This window comes from Arvicanthis niloticus, chromosome 3 (assembly GCF_011762505.2).
Source record: "Arvicanthis niloticus isolate mArvNil1 chromosome 3, mArvNil1.pat.X, whole genome shotgun sequence".
Classification (NCBI taxonomy): domain Eukaryota; kingdom Metazoa; phylum Chordata; class Mammalia; order Rodentia; family Muridae; genus Arvicanthis; species Arvicanthis niloticus.
In genome coordinates this window covers 71,205,016-71,229,706 of record NC_047660.1, presented here as the reverse complement: position 1 = coordinate 71,229,706, position 24,691 = coordinate 71,205,016, and the positions used below count along the sequence as shown (strand labels likewise).

At 46.5% G+C, this 24,691-nt stretch overlaps 1 protein-coding gene across 2 annotated transcripts; it reads right to left on the bottom strand.

The window, feature by feature from the left end:
• Nucleotides 1-9,722: 9,722 nt before the first annotated feature.
• Bmp4 (bone morphogenetic protein 4) lies at nucleotides 9,723-16,608 on the bottom strand. Of its 2 annotated transcripts, none has more exons than XM_034499302.2 (4): nucleotides 16,316-16,608; nucleotides 13,232-13,356; nucleotides 11,789-12,168; nucleotides 9,723-10,759 (listed from the first exon to the last, which is right to left on the bottom strand). In XM_034499302.2, the coding sequence occupies exons 3-4, from the start codon at nucleotides 12,159-12,161 to the stop codon at nucleotides 9,906-9,908; spliced, it is 1,227 nt and encodes a 408-aa protein (XP_034355193.1). In that variant the 5' UTR covers nucleotides 12,162-12,168; nucleotides 13,232-13,356; nucleotides 16,316-16,608; the 3' UTR covers nucleotides 9,723-9,905. The 2 variants fall into 2 exon arrangements, with proteins under 2 accessions (XP_034355193.1, XP_034355195.1); XM_034499304.2 differs by lacking the exon at nucleotides 16,316-16,608 and adding an exon at nucleotides 14,146-14,417.
• Between the last annotated feature and the right edge of the window lie 8,083 nt (nucleotides 16,609-24,691).

Sequence of the window (24,691 nt, the reverse complement as noted above, 5' to 3'; positions counted from 1 at the left end):
AAGTGACATCAAGTCTCCACAGAGAGACAGCTATTAGCTAGACTTCATTGACCTTAAAGAGTTGAAAATCTGAAGTCAAAAGGAGTCCTGGGGTAAATGGGTTAAGGTGTCCTTGGACTGAGCAGTTTAAACTGGGTTCTCACTATAGACCTTCTCGGAGCTTTGAAACTGTGGATGTTAACTGTAAGTGTTAATGCAGAACTCAGGGTTTTCCAAGCATATGCTTTGAATCCCTTTTCCCATAAAGGAGTTCTTGAGACTATTATCTCAAGGAACAAGTTGTTGTCAAATCTAGCCCCATCATATTTGTTGCTTGGTTGGTTGCTTTATCCTTTGTTTTATGGTGCTGGTAAACTACCACTATTCAAGAAGTTTAAATAGTTTTTAAAAATCAAGAAGCCCATTTCACAAAATGCAATAGTGTATGAAATTCAAATGTCCATGATTTATAACTAATGAGATGCAGCCATGGGTACCTGTTCACTGTCCTCTCGCTGCCGTTCCACTTTTAACAGTAGGCAAACAGTTGTCTCTAACCAAGACCTTCAACCCACAACACTGAAAGGTGTCGTCAGCACCTGGGCTTTGTGGAAACCTTTGCCAACCTCTGTTCTGAAGTGTCTCTTCACTTGCTTTTACTATAAACCTTCCTAACTATAGCCATAATTTACTTATTTCATAGTCAATATTTATCCATTTTATCACATTTTGGACTATGTATTATGCCTTTGTGTACAACTCTCATTGTATTTTATAATGCATTTTAAGTATTTACATATGATACCAGTTCTTGACATCTCTAAAGACACTCAATGCACCGATAATAGGCATTCGCTTTCCTATGACTTCTCTTTAATTTGGTTAGACAGTTCTGTTTGTTTGTTTGTTTGTTTTCTAAGACAGAGTTTCTCTGTGTAGCCCTGACTGTCCTGGAACTCACTCTGTAGACCAGGCCAGACTCAAACTCTGCCTGCTTCTGCATCACCACTGACAGGCCCTGTTTAGACATTCCTTTAGGTTTAGTGTAACATGCAGATCCATACGCAACACTTAGACGGAGTAGCAAGGTCTGATGTGCATTTCCTCTAGTTTGCCTAGTGAAACTCTAAAAGGTTTTGTACCTCTCAGCTATCTGCTCCTTCACTTGTCAATCTGTCTCTCAACATTTAACAAGAGAGATACTTTTGAATTGTTACTTTATATCATCCCTGGCCAGTCTATTCTTCCCTTCTATTGGCCTATCTGAGCATCTTGCATATTCCATAATATATTTTAAGATTTTAATTAGTGTCTCATTAAATCAATCATTTATGAAAGCTATATTTTTCCTATCAATAGTAACATTTCTTTTTTTTTTAAGATTTATTTATTTCATATATGTAAATATACTGTCGTTGTCTTCAGACACACCAGGAGAAGGCATCAGTTCCCATTACAGATGTGAGCCACCATGTGGTTGCTGAGAATTGAACTCAGGACCTCTGGAAGAACAGTCAGTGCTCTTAACCACTGAGCCATCTCTCCAGCCCCAATAGTGACATTTCTATTTATCTTAAATCTACTTGGAAGGAAAAGAGGAAGGAAGGAAAGAAGGAAGGAAGGGAGGAAGAAAGAGAGGGATGGAAGAAAGGAAGGAAGGGAGGAAGAAAGGGGGGAGGGAAGGAGATTCCAACTTTACACCAAAAGATTCAACCACTTTTTTTATAAGTACATTATCTATCTGTTGAAGTTTCCATTTGGTTCAAACACCCACCCAGAAGGCGTTTTCACTGTGAAGTCCTCTCAGGAAAGCAGCAGCTCCTGCAGACTCTGCCTGCCCCACCCTGTCAGGTCCTGTCTCCTAGACAGAACTCTGCATGGCAGGCCACTGGCCACTTTATCCTGCTTGGCATCCCCTCCCCCCAGCAGTTCTTCAGTTTCCTTTTCTTCGTGTCACTAAGATTTTAGGATGATATTGCTAGAAGCAGATTCTTCCACAGATGCTCAAGAGGTCAACAGTGTTCCACTTTCACAGTTGCTCCTTTTTGCCTACAGAGCTTATTAAAGGTTTGGTTTCTTCCTGTGACTAATCTCCCAGTTTGGAAAGAACAGATGTTCAAAGACCCCACACTAATTAGACTCCAGGAGTGGTCAGTCTTCTAGAATGTTGTAAAGCACCCTTTATTTGTATTTTGGGGTCTCTAAGGTGGGACCTATTTGGTGAAAATAAGTTATGAGCTATTTCTAGAGACTCGCTAAGTGGCAAGCAAATAAACAATAGCCTACACATAAGTGTAGGCCCCAGACACCAGGACTGACATGGGTCGATGAGTTCTGCCAGATTAAGCAGGGTAGCCAAATGGCAAGCAGACTTTCAAGATAAACCTGACTCCTTCCCATGCAAAGTGGCCAATGAAGGAAAAAGCTCCTTCCTGATCCTGATCTATTTGAATTATGTAGGAAAAAAAAAATAAGAGGGAAGAGGGGTGCTGGTGGAATTTGGTGTATGGTTTCCCCACTTCTCACCTGCAAGTCTACATGGACTTGCCAAAATAAACAATGTTAGCAAAACTGTCCTCTTGGCAGCTAGATGCTAAATTCGACAGCTCTTGCAACCTGAAAAGCTTGTTGGCCTCAAGATAGCGAGCAAAAGATCCTGGGGTTGGGGGGACAGGAAGTTTGATGAAGCTCCCTTACCACACTGCTAGTTTTGGGGGGGAAAAGAAGACTTTCCTTGCCAACAGCCCCACTCCCTGTGGTCCTGCTGAAGGGAGTGCTTCACTTTGCAAACAGGTCTGGGCTTAGGCCTTGTGGAGGACTTTAATGAAAAGAGCTTGCCTTTTGAAGGTAAATGGACTCTTCCAAGGAACCATTGAACAAATGACTTTACCTTGCTGGGAACATCCTCTTGGTGGCCTGAAAACCTCAAAATCACCTGAGATTAGCTTGCTTCTTTGAGGGTCAGGCTTCATAAAGCGGGAGTCCCATTGGGAAAACATCTTTTTGTCTGCCTCTACAAAGGCGCACAAAAGAAACTTGTGAAAACCCTTCAGCAACTGAACATTGGTGTCTGACCCTAACCAACTGGAATGTGAACGTTAACAGTGTACAAGGTCACTCTGAGTCTAAGAACCTACCTGTCTGAGTAAGTAGTTGTTTGGTAATTACTGCATTTCTGTAAATCTGGCTCCCTTTCTTACCATGCTCAACTTCCAAGAAGACGAATATAAGAAGTCAAGACAGGAACATGAGGATGAAGATGACATAGTGACTACTGAGGGCTTGAGACCCACCCCCTTACTGTGTTTCTTTCTCTCAGGTCAGTTACAGTGGACTTTGTCCAGAGAAAGTGCGTTATGAAGATCAAGTTATATGAATTCAAATTCTCCAACGAAATCTGCCTGCAAACACCTAACATAGGATGTCTACTTTTCAGGATGCTTAAAACACACAAAAGAGCATTCTGCCTATTACTGGACCCATAGCGCACAAGCTAAGCCTTGAGGAGTCAGTAAGAACTTTATTAAGATTTGGCGATAATGTCTAGAGCCCCATTAAGATCTTGAGGATGCTTTAAAAATGTCAAGGGTTAGAAACTTAAATTCTACACTCAGCCTCCTACTCACAAAGGAGCAGAGATTATCTGCATTGACACAGGTACCAATTGCAAAGTTGGGGTTTAAAGTATGTAAAGGTTATAACTCTGATCAGAAATTAAGAAAAAACAACAGTACAAAAACAAAAAAACAGTACACCCAAACCATGTGAATATACAGACAAAAAGGAGACCAAAAAGCCTAAATAATTGCTTTAAGATGATGTGGCTTCAAGTAAACTATCCATCTCATAAAGTTTTTTTGTTTTTGTTTGTTTGTTTGTTTTTTGTTTTTTTTTTTGTTGTTTTTTTTGGTTTGTTTTTGTTTTGTTTTGTTTGGTTTTGGTTTTGGTTTTTCGAAACAGGGTTTCTCTGTTAGCCCTGGCTGTCCTGGAACTTACTCTGTAGACCAGGCTGGCCTCGAACTCAGAAATCCGCCTGCCTCTGCTTCCCAAGTTCATAAAGTTTTTTAAATATTAGTTTAAGTAAGGACAAGAAATGAAAAAGACAGAAAGAGATATTTGCAATCGAACAACCTGATTGAAAGAGTGCACACTGACCCATTACAAGCTTCCTTCAGTCTGAGCTTTCTGGGGGGTGAATACTTGGGACTTCATAACTTTCACTGACAAATTAAATGACATTATACAGGCTTTCAGAAGGAAACATGGTTTTCTACTTCTGGATTCTAGTGAAATTCAAGGGTACTGGGTATAACATTGACCATACCTGCTGTTAGTCCTTAAAAAGGGCATTCCATATAACAAGTGATATAATACTGTAATAAGTAGTCTTGGAAAGTCTCTCCCCATCCTCTTTCTCCTCCTCTTCCTCCTCTTCATTCTCCTCCTTTGTTCTCTCTGTCTCTCTTTTTCCCTCTCTCTGTTTTTCTCTGTCTTTCTCCCTGTGTCTGCTCTGTCTGTCTCTGTCTGACTCTCTGTCTGTCTCTCTGTCTCTCTCTTTCTCTCTCTCTCTTTCCCTCTCTGTCATTGGGCTCTCCCCTCAGGCCTTTTCCTTGAAACAAACTGCTTTAAAAACCCAGTGACAAAGATTAAAAAATTAAATCATCACGAAGCTTGAGTTGAACAGTGTATGCTCTCCATTGACCCTGGGAAGCTGTGAGCAGCTATGTCAGTTGCTGCTATCTTAAGGGGAAAGAAATAGTTCCAGGAAAAAGCAAGCAATCAAGTCCAGCAATTTAGTTAGGATGGCTTACACCCTTTAGAAAAACTATGTGTTGGCCAAAGCATCAGTTACTAGAACTGGGAGGGGAGATGTAGATACACTAACGTTATAATAAAAATATGCCACTAATGTTATTAAGGTACCTTGACTTAGGAGTTAAAGGGATTGGGACAGAGAAGCTTCATTGTTTTAGATATTTTAGGTAGAAATCAAGTTATGTGAAAAGAGAAATCACGGTTTCTTCAGAGAAATAGCAAGACTCACTGAAAGCTAGGCCGGAGAGACTGTCATTAGTGACATCACAACAAATTACTCTCCCGTCTTGTCACCCTTTCTCACTGAACATGTTGTTGTTTAGATTTAAAAAGTAAACATTTCTGGATTTTATAACCTTATATTTTCTGAGTACTTTGATCTGAGCAATATTTGGATGTGCAGTGAGCATTTTCAGGAGCTATCCCAAAGGAAGAAAAAGCAAAGGTGACTGGAAACTTCTGTTAGTGCTTTAAGGAACCGTTAATTTCTTTTTTTCAAGAATTGATTAAACATTACACACCTTGAACTTCTGACTTCTCAAATGTTCTGTCCATGTGTGTTGAGCTGCTGTGTTGTCACATTTGAGCCACTCAAACATCTTTTCTAAAACCTGATACTCCCCCCTCCGATGAGTGTCACATTGAGGAACTCTGGCTTACTCGCCGGCTGGTCCCTAAGTGCTGGGTACATAGGTGAAGGGATCCTCCCACTTGGACATGGGCCCTTCCTAGAGTTTATTTCTAGTTGTAGTTTTCCTAACTGTGGTAATTTGGATCACATGGCAACCCTCATACTGTATATCATGGTTAGGCACTGCAGCAAGCCATCCTGAATTCCTCTGGGAATAAGTACCAGTGGTCTTCTGATGCTGGGAGAAGGCTGCCTCAGTCATGTTGCTTTGGCTTGCTTTCATTCTGAAAGAGACTGTGTGAGGAGTGTAAAATTTGTGCTGGGTGAAAGCAGAGGTATCATTAAGAAAAAACACTGATAGTTTGCACACCTGGGCCTCATGGTGAGCTTTCTTCCTTCCTGAGCTCACCTTTGGAGGAGAAAGCTGTGGCTTCTAATCGGGTCAAGTGGGGCGCTGGTATCGCGCATTATGGACTTGGCATGTCGTCTATGAAAGAAATTAGCTCACTGTGCTCTTACACACCCGAGGCCACCACCTGTTCCCTTTCTCCTGCTACATTTGGGGAAAGTAAAGCCAGGCTCTCAAAAGTTAAGCCAGGACCTTAAGTTCTGTTTGCCCCAAGAAGCTGATGCCAGCTGGGGCTTCAGTGGCCGGCTTCATAGGATCCCCAGTCAGTAGGTTTGTTCCCAAGGCCATGCAGGTCCGCATTAAGTCGCTGTAGCGTGTTGACCCACTGTGAGCTCAATGTCAAGAGTTCACTCTCTAATCCCTGCTCTCTGCCTCCACTGAGATCCCTTAAAGATCTCGAAACCTTTCCACCCCTTCACACGTTGAGCCTTCTCCCCGACTCCGGACCCCAGTCTCCGCTCCTCTACGCGTCCAAGTGACCCCATTTCACATTAAATACTTAAATACGCCGCGAGCAACAGCCCTAAGGACCAGCATGCTCTAATCAGAACCGCCTGTCTCCGCAGGCTTCACCTAGGCTGCGCCGCTGAGGGTGGAAGAGCCAGACTCGCGGTGGGCTGAAGTTGGGGGACCTGAAACTACAGTCGAGGGCAGGGGTGGTGCCACCAGGTGCACGCTCGCGCGGGGTGGAGCTGGGCGGGGCGGGAAGGACGCCCCCTGGTGCCCCCGCCGCCGCCTGCCAGCAGCGGGGGCCGGAGGGAGGCGGCAGCTAGGGCCGGATCTTGAAGTCCGTCCAAAGCCTGGGGTGACGAATGGGGGTCTGCCAGCTCCGCGGCTGCGCGGGGCCCTCGCAGTGTGGCGCTGGCCTGCGGCAAGAAGGGCGGTGGAATGAAGCACCGTCAAGACAGAAAACAAAGTCAGCAGGTCACCTGGCAGGTTCTAAGCGAATTACGAAACGAAAGCCCCCACACAAACGCGCTTTTTTTTTTTTTTTTGTCTTAAGTTCCAAGGAAGCCGATTCCAGTTTAAGGGTGGGCTGGGATCAAGTCAGCAACTCTTCTAATGTGGTTAAGACTTTGCTGAACTCCTTCTAGGGCTAGTCTCCCCTCCCCTTCTCTAAGTAATGGAATCATCGTGAGGGGCGGGATAGGGGAAGAGACTATAAACGGGTGAGATGCAAGCTCTCCTGAGGGTCTGGGGCCCAGTCTAAGGCAAAACCTAACTTAGGTAACCTCACATTCAAGTTCATCTCCCCCTAGGCCTCCCTCTGTGCTTCAACAAGAGTCCAAAGGGTTAAAGCAGATCATGGCGCCTTGTTTTCCATGCTGACATTTGTGGCACTTGGACTATTTTGTTAACTAGGTATATGCAATTCACAGAATTTCACGGTAAATTCCCCAGACCAAATATTTGGCTGAACAAATAAACAACATTATCCATTCCTGAAAATAAGCCAGTAGAAGGAGTTTGGGGGTGGGGAAGTGCTTGCTAGAAAATGACCTGAGCTGACAAGCCACAAAGCTAGGACCTTTGGTTCAAGTGCTGGAGATCTGGGGCTCTCTTTCAATGACACAGGCTTCTCGGAGATTTGCTGGAGACCAGGCAAAGCAAAATGAGGCCTCCCAAAGGAGAATCCACGATGGGCTGCCCCCCAAATGTTTGATTCAGGCTCCATACCTTTACCACAAGGGGCAACGACCTGTGGAGCTGGAGCGGTGGGAAAGATCCCTCTTTTGCAAGGAGTTTGGAGGAGCTGTGGAGTCTCGCTGCCTTTGCCCAGGGCTCTGATCTCCTCTCTCCACCTGTGCTCTCCAGGGAGCTGAGGCTTTGGCAAGCACCCCACTTCTATTTTTATTGGTTTCCACTAAGCTGCTCCTTTTGCAGGACTGTAGGACTTCAGTAATTAAAAACAAAAACGAGTCCTGCTTCATCCATCAGACTTCCAAAGGCGTATGCAACACTGCGTGTAAAAGAATGCAGGGAGGTGCACACCATACACAGAGAAGGCTAAGCTATCCCTGTGCTTCTTGTCTGACATACCTTACCTTCAGAGAGAGAGATGCAGACACAGAGGAATGAATGCTCTTCTCCTGGCCCTTTCCAGAGGAGCAGAATCTCCACTCTTCCTATCTTAAACCCATTCAACCTTCCCAGAGCAGGGAGACACATAAGGAATGGGCCTGAGCTGACTAGGACTTAATTTAACTGCTGGTAATGAGAAAAATCAAAGGCATCTCTTTTGTTTCACTAAACTCCTACAAATCTTTTAGAAAGCTCTTCCTGTCCTTAACTGAAGGGGTCTCCCACCTCTAAGCCCAGTGATGTCTTCTTTCCACTGTTTCTTCCTTTTGTTTCTCTATTTTTTTTTTAAGACAAAGTCTCATTTGTCCCAGGCCAGTCAGAAACGTGCTGAGAATGACCTTGAACTTGTGTCTCTTTAGCCTCTACTAGAGAGCTAGGATCACTGGTGTGTGCATCACCTCTCCCACCACACCGACTCAAGCAGGGAATCACACCCAAGGTTTCCTGCACTGCGGGCAAGCTCCCTGCCAACTGAAGCACATCTCCAGCTAAGGCCATTCTTTTCACTGAGCCACCAAATTAGTCTTTCTCCTTGAAGAACCCCTGCTGCAAATTTCATTTCTACAGGATGGATCATGTTCTGTCTGGTTCTGGAGGATGGTGGAGGAGGTATCAGAGAGACAGAAGACAAGAGATCCATGACTCAGTAAATGCCAAAAAAATATCAGAACACTTTCTCAGGGCCCATTTAAACACTCAGACCCTTCAGTAGCTGTCTTTCGCCAACTCCTCTTCCCTAACACAATCCTGGGATTCTGAACGTGAAAGAAATCCTTCATGTGGAGAATGAAAGATAAAGGTTAGCAGTTCTCTAATAGTGGAGACTCCTACCACACATTATATGTACAGAGTGCTCACTAAACTTTTTCAGAGTAGGGCCTATTGTTTGTTTTATTGGATAAAATCCAGCTTTTAAAAGAGAGAGCGAGGCAGAGACAGACAGAGAGAGAGACCTTTAATCCCAACACTTGAGACAGAAGCAGGCAGATCTAGAGAGAGAGAGAGAGAGAGAGAGAGAGAGAGAGAGAGAGAGAGAGAGAGAGAGACCTTTAATCCCAACACTCGAGAGGCAGAAGCAGGCAGATCTCTGTGAGTTTGAGTTTGAGGCCAGCCTGGTCTACATAGTGAACTCTAAGACAGCCAGGGCTACACAGTCAGACCCTGTCTAGAAGGGAGGGGGAAAAAACCAGTAAAAACAAAGCCCTGCTTGAAAGGAGACCATGTGTGTGTGTATGAATTGGATTTGGTTCAAAAAGAGAAGGATGCCTGCCAGGACTGAAGACACTCTGGAGTATCATGAAGCAAAAGGTAGGAATGAGTCTCCTAGAGCTGAGACCTCTTTCTCCACATGGCTGAGGCTTTGGCACACTCCACAACAGGTGAGCAAAGCTGAGATGAGCCAGAAGTCCCAAACCAAATTCTTTCCTCTAATCTACTCCTTTCATCCCCTGTTTCTGCAGGGCATGTGCCATCCAGATGGGAGAGGGTGCTGCTGCTTCCTTGTTAACATTAAATAAAAATGGAAAACAATCCATCCTGGCAATTACCATCTCTCTGCCATCACTTGGCTCCTGCCCCACAATTTATACACCTCCAGTCGCCACCTCTGACTTTCAGTCTACCCCCACGTAAAAAAGGATGGAACAGGAAATAAGATAGAAAGGCCGTAGTTTATCTTTAAAATAATGACTCATTTTATTTTCTTTTAATACGTAGTTATAAATATATTTGTCAAAATATATGATCAATATGGTCAAAACATTTGCACGTAAAGTCATAAATAAGGTCAAGGTGAGTGTTTAGGGGTTTTCTTTTTTTTTTTTTTTTCCTTTTCTTTTCTGTCTTTCTTTTTTTTTTCTTTTTTCTTTTTTTAAGATAAAAGTCCAGCTATAGGAAAGCAGTTTGTGTGGTATGTGTGGGTGGTTGGATGGGAGCGTGTGTGTGTGTGTGTGTGTGTGTGTGTGTGTGTGTCCTCAGGACTGCCTGATCTCAGCGGCATCCGCACCCCTCTACCACCATCTCCTGATAATTTTTCAACACCACCTTGTCATACTCATCCAGATACAACATGGAAATGGCGCTCAGTTCAGTGGGGACACAACAGGCCTTAGGGATGCTAGAATTAACAGAGTTGACCAGGGTCTGCACAATGGCGTGGTTGGTTGAGTTGAGGTGATCCGCCAGTGGAAAGGGACAGTCCCCATGGCAATAGAAGGCCTGGTAGCCAGGTGGGGCCACAATCCAATCATTCCAGCCCACATCACTGAAGTCCACATAGAGTGAATGGCGACGGCAGTTCTTATTCTTCTTCCTGGAACGTTGTGGATGATGCTTGGGACTCCGTTTGGCCCTCCGGCGGGTCAAAGTATGCCCCCGGCCATCATGGCCAAAAGTGACCAGGAGGGGCCGGAGTTGGGCCCAATCTCCACTCCCTTGAGGTAACGATCGGCTAATCCTGACATGCTGGCCCTGGTGGGTCCGAGTCTGGTGGAGGTGAGTCACCTCAATGGCCAGCCCATAGTTGGGTTGCTTTTCCCGGGTCCAGCGAAGGACTGCAGGGCTCACATCGAAAGTTTCCCACCGTGTCACATTGTGATGAACCAGTCTGGTGTCCAGTAGTCGTGTGATGAGGTGTCCAGGCACCATTTCTGCTGGGGGCTTCATAACCTCATAAATGTTTATACGGTGGAAGCCCTGTTCCCAGTCAGGGCCCTGGTCCACCTGCTCCCGAAATAGCCGGAGCTCCGCAGAGGAGATCACCTCATTCTCTGGGATGCTGCTCAGGTTGAAGAGGAAACGAAAAGCAGAGCTCTCACTGGTCCCTGGGATGTTCTCCAGATGTTCTAGGCACAGTTGAAAAGGGAAAAGAAAAGGCCCATGAGCTTTTCTGAGACAAAAAAAAAAAAAAAAAACAAAAAAAAAAAACAAAAAAAAAAAAACAAAAAAACAAAAGCAAAAAACAAAACTTGCAGAATTGGTTGAATTCTGCTTATATAGTGGAAACCTAAGGGGAGGAAATTCCTGTGCCTTTTAATTTGAAGGAGCAGAGGAGTGGAGCAGCTAGCAAACCAGCAAAACTTAGCTTGCATTTGTCAAACACCAAAGACAGAAAGTATCTCCCAACCTCCTTTATATGCCTAATAATTTCCATGTGTCAACTCTTTTACTCCACCACCCTCAGACTCCCCTTTTAAAACCCCCTCTTGGCTTTGTGTACAGTTTTCTTTACAAGTGGTTGTAAAGAAAAAAGGGGGCCACCCTTTCTCCCTCTCCACTTTCGAGTATGTTACCAAACATTTCCCCAGCGATCCTGGAAACACAGAGCATGCCTTGTTGATCATGTTACAGAAGGGAAAATAAATTCCAACACAGTAATGATGCTGGAGGATTAATAACTCAGATTTACTTTGGAAAAGAAACATCCGCTAGGAAACATTCAGATCGTATTACAAGGCCCCTATTGAATAAACCTGACAAACACACAGCTGTAATATTAAATTCAGTAGGTGCTTTGAACAAACCGGGCAGAAACCCCGGCTTTGATATAGCTAAAGCACACCGCTGGGGCTAGCCCATGTCTGAGTGGTATCATTCCGCTTCTCCCCAACGCCCCCCCTCCCCCATCACCACCACCACTACTAGGTCTCCAGAAAGTACCTTCAGAGGCAGCTCTGGAAACTTGAAGGTAAGCGGCCCTGTTCCACAGCCTCCAGGACTCTGAGCTTTGATGTAACCTGAACTCTTCTTCCCCGGGGGCTTCCACAGCCCCTTCAGCTTGCCCTGCCAGCTACAACTACCCCCCCCCGCCCCCGCCCCGCCGCCCCGGCGCTCCACCCCACCATAGGCCGCCAGGACTAGGAGCAGAAACTGACCTTCGTGATGGAAACTCCTCACAGTGTTGGCTCGGCTGGCGGGACGCTCGGGGTATTCAAGCCGGGTTCCCTGGCTCTGCTCTTCCTCCTCCTCCTCCCCAGACTGGAGCCGGTAAAGATCCCTCATGTAATCCGGAATGACGGCGCTCTTGCTAGGCTGCGGACGGCGGCGCAGCCCAAACATCTGCAGAAGTGTCGCCTCGAAGTCCCGCAGGAGCTCATGGCTCTGCCCTGAGCGGCGTCCTCCCGCGTGGCCCTGAATCTCGGCGACTTTTTTCTTCCCGGTCTCAGGTATCAAACTAGCATGGCTCGCGCCTCCTAGCAGGACTTGGCATAATAAAACGACCATCAGCATTCGGTTACCAGGAATCATGGTGTCTCTGGGGAGGGGGAGGGGTGGAAGGTTAAAGAATAAATAAACACCGATCAATAGCGAGAAATAGAGATGCCTCTGCATATGCATATAGGGGTAGCAACCGACGGTCAAGATGCAAAACAGGTCCGAAAGATCAAGTTTGTGTTTTCTCCCTCACACCCTCCACACACACACACCAGCTGCAGCCATGCACTGCCCGAAAGTAAGAATCGCCCTGTAATTACTTGGTCTAACTTGTTTACACTCAAATAACCCCAAATCAGATAGCCTCCATCCTGTCCCAACGGCTATCTGAGCCATGATCTCAGCGTGGCTTCTTCAAGGATAAACAGTTAACATTGAGGGGGTAAAAGGGGGTGGGGGAGGGAGAATTAAAATGCCATCGCTCTTCACTTCGGACCTTCAACCTCCCCCTCTTCCTCCACCACCACCCCCCGCCCTTCCTCCGCCCTCCAGCCCAATTTCCACAACTTCCAGCTGGTTTAAGAACAGGAGGAGGAGAGAACAGAGCAGGGCCGACCGAGCTTGGACCGGGTAGCAAGGTCCAGTGGCTGGGAAAAGGAGTCGGGGGGCTGCCCCAGTGACTGATTTATTTCATTGTGGTCGCTGCGTTGGAAATGTTCAGTAAAAAGTCTTGTTCCCAGGGAAGGGTAGGGGTGTTTCCGAAGCGAACACTGGTTGTTTTTTTGTTTTTTTTTTTGTTTTTGTTTTTTTTTTTTTTTGATATGAGGCAAGGAACTGGCCTTCCCAGGTTAGGGGACTGGCGGACAGGGAAGGGAGTGGTTAGCTCTCAAGGGACAGCCCCGACCTGCGGACCTTTCATCTCTTTGGCCCCTGGCGCTCCCCCTTTCTTGCAACGCAGCGGATCACAGAAGACAGTGGGAGCGCTTTAAAAGGAACCCGTACGCTTCCGAGTGTCTGGCCTGCAGCGGCCAGAAAGATAGCGACAGCGCTGAGAGTGGGGCGCGGACACTGGAATGGAAGTCCGACGGGAGGGACAGGCAGCGATCAGGGATGGGAGGACAGAGTGAAATCCCAAGAAGGGGAAAGAAGAGGTGTCTACTCACTGACAGAAAACAAGGCATATAATAACAGTCCATGATTCTTGGGAGCCAATCTTGAACAAACTTGCTGGAAAGGCTCAGAGAAGCTGCGGCAGTGCGTCGCTCGGAATGGCACTACGGAATGGCTCCTAAAATGAATATTTGAATATAATGAGACTCTGGAGCAGACAGGCTCTGTTTTTCTTCCAGCCCCTAGAAGTCACGTGGACCCAGAGGCCCCGCCCCACTCACCGAAGAGCCCGCCCGCCCCTCCTCCATCCTCCCACCCCGGCTGGGTCCAGCCCTTGCAAGCGAGGCCAACCTCCGCGCCCGTAGCTGGAGCCCCAGCCGTCTGGGAGTTGTCCCCGCCTGCTCTGAGGAGCTCTCGGCGGGACACCAGCCGCTGGCGGGGTTCTCGGTCGTAGTCGCTGCACGCAGGGGACGTGGGGCACGTCTCTACCTGCGGCGCGCAGTGCAGTGCATCTGACCAGATTCGGGGACCGGTTATCTGAAGCCTGAGGATCAGGGTGCACTTGAAGACGCTTCTCTTTACAGCGCCGACACAGCTTAAAGTGCCGCCGAGAGGGGGACCAAAAAGGCAGTTTCCCAAAGCCTCACGACAGAGAGTTACGTGAAAAGGAAAGCGCATAGGGACCCTCCAAGAGCGCGCGCGCGCGCACACACACACACACACACACACACACACACGCAAACACACTTGCACACTTCGGCACTTCCTCCACAGGGTCTCCGAGAGATCAAATAATGCTTCTAGCGACAGGCAGCCGACCCCTAGCGGATCTAACTCCCAGCCAGAAGACTCTGACCCCGTCGCCAACTCAGTCCGCCGCGGGGGTGTCAGGGTGTGAGCCGTGTGGGAAAGTTAGAAGGAGCGGCTTCTGAAGTACTGTCTAGTAGCCCCGCCAGAGTCCCCGCACCGTGTCTGCCAACCGCAGCGTCCGCTCCAGCCAGAAAGATCCTTCAGAAACCGGTCGGCGGTGCCATTCAAGGCGGAGGGGATGGACGTCTGGGTTCCTAGCTCCAGACAGATTCCAAAACAGGCGTCGCCGAAGAAAGAGCGCATCACATTTTTTCAGATCTCAGAGTTGCAAAGGCTTTACAACTCCGACCCGGCGCGGAAAGGAAACCCCAGCGCGATCCCAAGCGTCTACAAACCCGAGAACAGCTTTCGGCCTGCACTCGACCTCTCCCTCCGGCTTGGCTTACTTTTTAAACCAACCCCACCCCCCACCCCACCCCACCCCCGCGCGGGCCACTTCCTTCCCCCACCCCTTTCCTCCTTTGCACCAGCTACAGAATCGCAGCAAAGATTCCTCCAAGAAATTCACCAACACACAATTCAGGCAATAACGCGGGTGACCTGACTATCCTAAGATGCCACACATGTGGGCCTGTTCTAACCTCAGGAAGCGCAACTCTTCTGTTCATGCAGGTCGTTGCGAGGGGGTCCATCTGAGGACCCCAGTCCCAGGACTCCTGCTCCAGAGCCCGCTCCACCCGGCCTCTTTGCCTTACTTAGGAACTCGACGTGTCCGGCTGGTTTCCAACCGCCCCCACCCCCGCCCCCACCAGTTTTCGGGATCGGGGTCACTTTCGGGAAACATTTGAGAAAGAAGGGTAAAGGATGGAGAGAAACTTCCTGGCGGTGGTGGCTGCCCAGCGCCATCCCACACCTCTGGCCTGGGTGCAGAGACCGCGGGCGCCCCTGAGCGACAGTCCTCTCTCACCAAGGGCCGCGCAGCTTTCTGAGACGATTTCTCCTTTCCCCAACCAGCGTCGCCGCTGGGAATAACTGGGAAAGCGCTGGAAAGGGCAAAGGGCTTATTGTTGATTTATTTATTTGTTTTTAAGGGGAAAGGAGATGGCGATATGCTGGTGCCGCCGCCGACTCTCGGGATCCGCGGACAATCCTGTGCCCTTAGGAGTCTTTGGCGGTGGGGAGCGCTCTCGATGTTAAAACCCAGTAAATAGGAGGAGTTGTTTCAATTTCAAGTTCACAAGAATCCCTCTCTAATAACTCTTTTCTTCCCTGACTTTTTAACTAAAAAAATACAGACCAGAGTTAATTTTCATCTCCTGGTATTTTTTTCTTAGCAGGGTTTGTACAGCTTGTGGAGACCCTTCACTTTCTTCCCAGAATCTTCTTCCAAAGCCAAAATTCAATAGTAGCCTCAGTTTACCAAATACGACCCTGCTAAGTGATTCAACATCTCACAAAACCTTCAGCTCATAAACCGAGATACTCAACCAAAGCCGTGGCGGGAAACTTTCCCAGTTCCGGGGGTCCAACTCCTCTGCGTGTGTGTAAGGACCTCGCAATCCCCGAACCCTTTGGGGCATCGTGAGCCAAGAAGCTCATTAGCCCGGTCGGCTCGTCCCACAGACACAACATAGCTGAAGACCCGCGAGGTGGCCTTTCGGCATCTGGACCACGGTCCGTCGAACCTTACACCCCCTCCCGGGGAAGGGGGGAGACAGAAGGCAGAATGTATGGGTGCCCGTGTCTAAGAAAATATTTCGTGGAGATGGGAGCGAGTTCTTTAGCTACAGTTCGCTAGCTCTCGGGAGCGGGGGGGGGGTGGATTGAAAGGGGGCGTTGGGGCCGAGATTAGGTGACACCCCGCTCGACGAAGCCCCTCTATCCCGGGTTGCGCTTTAGAACGAAAACAGGACTACAGTCTCTTTTGCAAAGCTAGCTCTGGCTGCGTTTTCCCTCCTGGTGTAGCAGTCCCTCAGTCCCCCACTGGTGTTGAAAATTAGAGTTGACTCCCTCCTCTCCCATTCTTTTGGTTTAGGGGGAATCAAACTCACCAAACCCCACAGTCCTTCCCAATGACCTCCTTCCAAGGCCTTCTCCCCTTCCCGCCTCTCCTGGCTTGCACCTCCCTAAAGTGGGTTGGATAGACGCAGTAACATATATGGAGGTGCCTTTCAGCCCCATCATCGCACCTCCAACACCACTGTTAGAAAAAGGAAGGAGGAATAGGCCAACTTTTACCTCAGTTACAGCCTTAGCCCCATCTCCAGCACCCGTAGGTGCACCTCGAACCCTCAGACTAGAGCCCCTCGCCAGGTTGCCCTGCTCACCATAGGTTCCTGCAGAAGCGGGCTCGCCAGCAGCTGCTCCTGGGGACCTCTAGACAGCTGCAGAGAACCTGGTCGAGAGCCAGAGACTGGATCGCTGCAGGCTCCAGACGGTTTGGACGAGAATCCCATCAGGGACGGAGACCAGATACTCAGGCTGGGTAGCAGCGGCTTCTTGGGCTAGGGTCCCTCAGCTCGGATGCCGAACTCACCTAGCTTCCGGGCCAGGCCTCGCGCTCCTGCCTTCTCACCCTCCAGCACCACCCTCTCACGTCTACTCCTTCCTTCTCTTTTCCCTCCCTCTCTTTCTTCCCTTCCTCCCTAGTCTTTCCCCAGCGGCCCCTCCCTTCTTCCCTCCTCCCTTAATCGCCTCCCCTTCTGGGGATGGGAGCCCCGCCCACATCCTCCCATCCAGCCACGGGGCCTCGCCTTGCCTGGCAGGCCCGGGTCCGGAAGCCTGCTCAGCGCCCCAGCCCTCAGTTGCCACCTTGGCTGGGACACCAATGCCTCTAGCCCGGGAAGCCGCCGGGGCTCACCTGGGGACCACGTGCAAGAGGTACTAGAAAGCATGCACCAACTAGTCTCTGTACCTTCCAAAAATACCCATGGGAGTCTGGGCTTCCCTGAGTTTAGAGTAACTGCTGCCCAAACTGATGATTAAAACACTGAGTAATCACCATTTACCCCGAGTAATTAGAGATAATGAAACACCTCTAAAATCAGGTTATGGAGAAGGGAGCTGTTGGATTGGTTTAAAGGGTGGCCTTCCGTAAACTGTTAAAGGATTCCCAAACGTTGAGAAACAGGCTGTGAACAGGGCCATGTGCCCGAAGGAGATACCTCTTCAACCATTAGGAGGTGACTTTCCCCAAAAAAACGTTTGTTTTTTTTTTTTTAAGATATTTCTTGTGAAAACTCTTGGTGCTGACACTGAGAGTCGCGCCCCACTTAAACTGGGTGCCCTCCATCAGTTCCCCAGGTCTAACCTTTCAAGAGCACAGAGGTGGTTTGCAGGCACTTGGCAGGCAAACAGGCCTAGGCCGTGTAAGACAATTAGAAAAGCATATTTATAACTCTGAAGCCTTCTTCACTGCCAGATGGTTATGTTTGTTTGTTTGTTTGTCTGGGACCTTCCAGATAGGTAACACAGAGAAGCAAGTGCCTTTTTAGGCCAAGTAGAAACAAACAAACAAAAAAACCAAAACAAAACAATGCCCTTTGGTCCCTTTTTAAAAGAAGGGAGATGAGAAATTGATCCTTTCATAATAATAACAACAGTAAGAACAACTGTTGGTAATCATACTAGCTGGGAGGTAGAATGTGGCCGGATTTCAAACCTTCTCAAACAGGAGCTAATTTCACACACTGCCTCTGATGGGGCTGTGAAGGAACTATCAGCTTCATCTTTGTTTTTACAAACAAGGATGGGGAAGGAAAGCCAGGAGAAGAGCACTTGCCCAAAGCACTGAAGGAAATCACAGCTTCTGCTAAAGCTACAGCTGCAGGGTAGGGGTGAGGCCAGCAGCCCTGAGCTCCAGGTAGCTCCCAAAGGGCTGGAAGATAGCAATTTCCGGTTCTTGGTTTCTGTTCTCTGAGGTGGGTGTTATATTCCCATGTCACCACAAAGCAGATCTTGACCTAGTGCAGCTCATCTGACCTTTGCACTTACACACCTTCAGAATTAAAAAAACAAAAAACAAAACAAAACAAAAAAAACCCAGGAACCAGTTCCTGTATTCTACTAGCCAGAAACAAAAGGTAAGAAAGAATGTCAGGTTGGAAGGCCTCTGAGCGCTGAGAACAACATCCTGACCTTCCCCAGCCTGGAGCACAATGTATGCCCCTGGCCAAGTCCTTTCATTCCAGTGGGTACCACCTCTCTCATCCAGAACAGAAAGATCCGGTCAGGTCTCCCATGATCCCTTTCGATTAGAAGACAATTACACTGTTCTACTGTAACTTTAGTGAAGTTACATTTGAAATCTACCTTCTTTCATTTGAAATCATTCCTAAGTACATCTTCTCTTTTAATCTCTGATTAATCATAGTTCAGCAGTAACACCAGCCAGAAGAGATGACTGAGAAACGTACCCACAGCTTCTAACACAGCCAAAATTACAATTAATTATTTAAAACAACAACACAGAATTAAAACTCCATTACATTACATTACATTACATTACTCTATTACATTACTCCTGGGGCATCAGGCTCTGTGCTTCCATAGCAAGCTGAAGGACAGATTCAGTGCTCACCGAGGCCACTACATCAATCACTGTTGCTTCAATCATTAACACAATGTGTTTCTTAATATTTAAACTCACAAACAGCAGCCATTCGTTGTCCTTGGAGGCGTGGCTTTTGCTTTGATGAATTTTATGGGTTTTTTTTTCATTTGTTCATTTTTCTTCTTACCCAAATGTTGTTTGAATGACAGCTAGTGCCTTATTTTCCTGAAACCAGACAATAAAGTGGCCATTGATCCAACCAGTCTGTGAAACCCAGTTTGGGAGTTTCTAATTAAGCTACCTTAGAAACTTTATTTAGAACCTAATATAGATTTCTAGTTGTTTGATGGGGAAACTCAGCTGCTATCTCTGGGGACAGCTATACTTCTTTCTTCCCCATTTTAGAGGGTTATAAACGACCCATTAGCTGTCAGGTCTAGTGGTGCTTTAGTCCCAGCACTCAAGAGACAGCCACATGATCTCTAGGTGTTCAGGGCCAACCTGGTCTACCTAGTGAGTTCAGGACAACCAGGACAATGTAGAGAGATACCCAACCAAAACAAAACAAAACAAAAAAACCCTACTCATCAGCATTTTTGTTGACCCAAGCAAACCCAATCCTCCTTGTCTTTTCCTCCCCCTTCCCTCAGTCTTAGTTATAACAAGCAACAAATTACGTTTGCTTTGGTTTGGGTGGTTGATTTGGAAGCAAGGTCTCACTGGACAGTGATTTTAGGTATATACCACCATGCCTGGTCAATGAATACTCCTGTTTTAAAAGTTATTTTACGTATAGTTTCAGAGCTAATAAGTACCATTAAAAATAGAAACAAAGGCATTCTTAAATGGGTAAGAAATATTTTTGGGTTAAGCTTTATGAACAGATATAGTATGCCCAGAACCCATCAAATAGGTCCATAGCAGTGAAGAGATTTCTGCTTTGTTTTGTTTTGTTTTGTTTTGTTGTTTGTTTTTTGAAACAGGGTTTCTTCATGTAGCCCTGGCTGTCCTAGAACTTGATCTGTAGACTAGACTGGCCTGGAACTCACAGTGAGCCATTTGTCTCTGCCTCCTGGGTGCTAGGGTTAAAGATTTACACTCCCCAGCTCAGTAAAGAACATGTCTGATTCTTCAGGCACAGTACCTTAATTCTAGGTCCCAAATTAAGAATGGCATGGGGTCTTTAAACGCTGTCATTTAGATGTCTATGGAAACTATAAGGGAATACTTTGAAGGACTTTCCAGCAACATTGCTAACTATTGTAATAAGACAGGTCAATTTAAAACGAAATTACAAGACATCTTTGTAATAACCTAGACTCTTAGCTTCCTCACATGAATACTACTATAATTTCTCCTGTGATCTTGAACCCTCACAACAGTCCACTTCAAACCCTTCTTCTGCAGATGAGATTCTGAAACTTACCAAGATTGTATAGATCCTCCAAGTTCACAGAGCTCATAAGTAATGGACCCCAAATTCAGACCATGTCAATCTGTCTCTTCCTCCACAAGTCTTGAACAGGACCAGTGGGAATGTGGATGCCTGTGGTCACAACTTCCAGCTAAACAAGACTTGTCCCAGCAGGTGCATCCAACTTTCAGCCTGTGGGCTGCGTGTACCCAGGGTAACTATGAGTGCAGCCAAACAAAAACCCATAAACTTCCTTAAAACATGATGAGATTTTTTTCCCCTTTGAATTTATTTTTCCTACTGTGATTGTAAGATTCTCCATCAAGAACTCTGAAGATGACAACATCATGACACAGGATCAAAAAAAGAAGAAGACATATCTTGAAGGTTTTCTCAGGCCAAGAAATCAGTTGCTACTCTGCCACTGATGATCTCAGACCTGCCGTGTTCCTTCGACCCAGCTTCCCTGGTGCTGGGATTGTAGGAGTCAGCCACCCTGCCCTAGTGCTGGGACTGTAGGAGTCAGCCACCTTGCCTGGCTCCCAAGCTATTAGATGGCAGAAGAAAATGAAGCCTGAGAAAGCTGGATTTTTCTTCTCATATAACCAGCCCATCTCAGGACAAGACTTTCCTGTGGCCTTCCCTAAAAACGGGCTGTGGTGTTAAGAAAGAAGCCAATCTTCTTTGTGTGTCAAGGTTTCCTCATAAAAATGTAGGGACCAGCAGGTTCCATACAAATTCCTCAGGGACCAGGATTCATCATAGTTACACCACAGTCAAGTTGCTTCATCCCCAGTACCTCAGTTTCCTCCTTCATAGTCTGCAAATATTTTTTATCTCCTAATGTTCTTATAAGCATTAAGTGAATTAATAAAAGAAAATGGCAGGTACAACCTGGTTCAGTAACTATTAGCTACTATTATTGTTTACAGGGCTAATGATGAACTGAGCAAAGCACAGAGACATCCTGCTACAGAGATTTATTTAAAGTTTTAAAAAGGTATTGAAGAAATTTACTTAAGGAGATATGCACATATGCAAATACTGCCATGGAAACACATTCGTTTGTACAATTAATATGACAACAATTTTGATTAAGAAGAAGCTGTTGAGAAGCTTCTGAAGGAAGGGATTGTGTCTCACGAATACTTTGTTCTTTCGGGTACTGAAGACATCTTGGGTATTTACTGAATAAAAGCTGCTGTTTGTGTGACTAACATTCCTTAAGTTGCTACTCATATGTAGATTAGATCCATGAAAATATCTCTGCCAAGATAACCCATAACCATCTACCAAGAAGCACAAAGTGATAGGCTCCTTGGTGTCCAAAATATCTGCTTCTGATATTTCTGATTTTTACAACCTCTCACTTAAGAAACGTGTCTCTCCCTTTTTCTGGGTCTGAAAGTATTTGTGTAAGTGCTAGGAATTAAGACCAGACTCTTACACTTGGTGAGCACTCTACTACTGAACTTCATTTCTGGCCCCAAGAAGAAATTTAAACCCAGTTGTACATTTTTTTTCCTTTCACCATTTAAGATTATTATCAACCCTTGACTTACCTTAGTCAAATTAAATAATAGGGGCTGAGCATATAACTTAGGGGACTTGTCTGGAATCTTCTATGCTCTGGGTTTGATCCCCATACCAAAAGAAAGAAAAGAAAAGGCAATAGTAGTTCAGTCCTGTGCTTTATAGTGTGTTGTCTTTTTTGTTTTTAAAGGAATATGATTCTTCCTTTAAACAAAGAATCTTAGCTGGGTGATGGTAGCTCACACCTTTAGTCTCAGCACTCGAGGGCAGAGACAGGTAGATCTCTGAGTTCAAAGCTAATCATGTTTACAGACCTGAGTTTTAGGACATCCAAGGCTACGAAGAGAAACCCTATCTCAAAACAAAGTGAAACAAAACAAAAAAATATTTCAAACTATAACATCCAAAAAGATTAACAAATTCTAATTGGAGCCCTAGTGATTTCAAGCATAAAACAAGACACTATGCTAACGTATAATGCCTAGGTGTCAAAAGTTAGGAGCTCTTTACTTTCCAAAACTGCTCCTCACATAATGGATTCTGAGGCTGCTTCTTTTCAAACATGATCAGCTGTCCCTACCTAACTTTATAGCAGACACCCTGTGGAGAAATAAATTCTTGCCATCAAGTGTCTGAAAATGTTTAAAACTCTGGAATGTCTTTGTTCTCAGCCCACAGGTCCTTTTCGTTCTCCTTCTCTGCTTGGTGTGCATGAACAGAGAGACCTGGACAAGAATGTAGCATCACTAAAGGATATGTTTTAGAAGCAGGACATGCTTAGTCCTATACTGATGCCTGCCGACCAAGTGAACTCCTGCGGTTTCTCAATTACATATCAACTGGGTCAAACTAACTAACATTCTCCCCTAAGTGTGTTCTAAAAGCTTCCTAAGATTTCACAAGGAAAGCTTTGTCTAAAGAGATATGTGATATGAGAATGTTTTTATCATGTAAATAAAAAGTTGGAGACTTTTCCTCAAAGGGCAAGAATTTTAGTGTGGGGAGGGGAGCTTTCCTTGGTGTTCTGTTCAAGGATCTTTAGGTAATGTTTATAACCCCCTCAGAGATTATGCACAGCAGTAGTAACTCAAAAATAGTTGTTAATGTTTGCTTTATGACAGTTTGTCAAACTGAATATCTGAGATTTGTAAAATTCTCTCTATTTTACTTTCTATTTAATTAAAATATAATTCTATAATTTTATACTTTTTTTCATATATGTGTTTATTTAGGTTGGGTTTGCTTGTTTGTTTGTTTGTTTGTTTGTTTTAAGATAAGGTCTTCTGTAGCCCAGGCTGCTACATGAGGCTGGCCTCAAACTTCTGACCCAGTTGTTGTCTTCACTTCCAAGTGCTGGGGTAACAGGTGTGTGTCACCATGCCATTTTTATGAGGTGCTGGAGACAGAACCCAGAGCTTGGTCCATGTGAGGCAAGCACTCTACTGACTGAATGTATCTCCAGCCCTTGCAATGACTTCTTTTTTTCAAAAGTATCCTTGACCATCCTTTGAAATCCTCCAGCAAGGGACAAGGGACAATATGTACCACCAAATCAGGCAATGTTTATACAGGTCCAAGCTAGCTGGAGCCTGAACTTCTGAGAAACTCACCTAAGCCACCTTCTTGAGGCTTCAGGGAGTCTAGTCTGTGGAAAAAAGAATGGCTAAACCAACTAACACCTGGCTTCTAGGCACTAGAACATTCCATGGTAGATGGCCCACGACCAGCAGCATCCCAGATTCTTTTCTCAGATTCTGGAGGACAGGGTACCAGCTGGGCCAGAAAAGAGCTGGTGCAAGCATCCGCTCATGCTTGACTCTTTCCCTCCATGACTCCTCTTGGCTCAAAGGTTCTAACTAACAGGGCTTTGCAACACAGCCGGGTTTGCAAATCTTAGGACAGGAATGTACAGAGCCTAAAGGGGCAGGTAACAACTGAAGAGTTGGAAACGAACCCCCTCTCCAGATCCTGGACTCCCTGGGTTTGGGGAAATGGTTAGGGGTAGAGGTGGAGGACAGCCATACAGAAAATAGCGCTGTGAAGAAATTGTTCTCTTGATCCTTTTCCTAAGCAAGACTTTCTGTGACCTCCCCAGGGAAAAGGTTGTGATCTTAACAAAGATAGAACTACCTCTGAGGGGACGGATTCTTTTAGGGTTTCTCAGGCCCTGAAAATATACGGACATTCCGTTTACAAGTTAGCCCACAGTCCTGTAGCTCACCTCCCAGTGCCTTGGTTTCCTTAAGGGTCTATGACCCTAGAGTAACTTTTACTTCATGGAGTTCTGAAAATAATCGAAGGAAAGCGATGCTAGAGCCTGAACTGCCAGTAAAGAAAAAGTGAGGGGCGGATGAAGGCAGGCAAATAGCTCTGCTCTTGGGGAGCAGCCCAAACATCCCGTCTCCCCGTGCTCACCCTCCAGACAGATGGCCAAAAAAGGTCGGCATTCCTCTCAAATGACAGGTGGGCAGGAAAGAACAGAACATCACCGGGCACACCAGGTCCGCAGCCTCCCCAGTCCTGCCTAGGCTAATTGACCTGGCCATTTTTCTCGTTCTCTATCTTCGTGACCTCCCCTGGTCAGACTCTCCGCTGAACTTTAGTAACATAAAGAAGAAATCTGTCTGCTCCCCAAACCTCAGGGGTGCCACTGGGGAGAGGCTGCCGCCCCCACTCCTGGGAAGTCTCTACCAAGACACCAAGTGAACTGAATTTTCGCACCCGGGAGGACGGGTGCAGGGTCACCCCGACGACTCCACACCACCCTCTAGGGCTCTTCCCAATTCCCCAACACCTCCAGCAAGCGGCCCTAACGACCGCGGCACGCCCACCTCTCTGCCCTTGTTATTTTTAGCTCTACGGCTGCACCCTCCTACCTGCAAGAGCTCGCCCCGCTCGCAGACTTGTTTTGCAGGATTTGTGCCCCAGGAGGCTAACCTGACCCACACTTGAATAAACAGCAAGCTGCGGGGCGATCCCGCTGAACCATCCACACCGAACTGCATCCACAGCAGGAGAGACTACCGACACAACTGGGCGTTCCCACCTCCTTGAAGTCTGCCGCCTCTTGGAAACTCAGACCGGTCTCCCAGAGTCATAAATAAATAAAGTGGAAAGAAAGACCTAAGATGAGACTCCTCCGTCCTAGATAGAGCTGCTCCTGGAATGATTTTGCCCCCTGCGAGGGAGGGATGATCTCCTAGG

Coding starts and splice junctions, on each gene's coding strand:
- Bmp4 (XM_034499302.2), bottom strand. CDS start 12,161: ATGATTCCTGGTAACCGAATGCTGATGGTCGTTTTATTATGCCAAGTC. Junction 10,760..11,788: donor GAGGAGTTTCCATCACGAAG/GTCAGTTTCTGC, acceptor AACTGTGCCTAG/AACATCTGGAGAACATCCCA.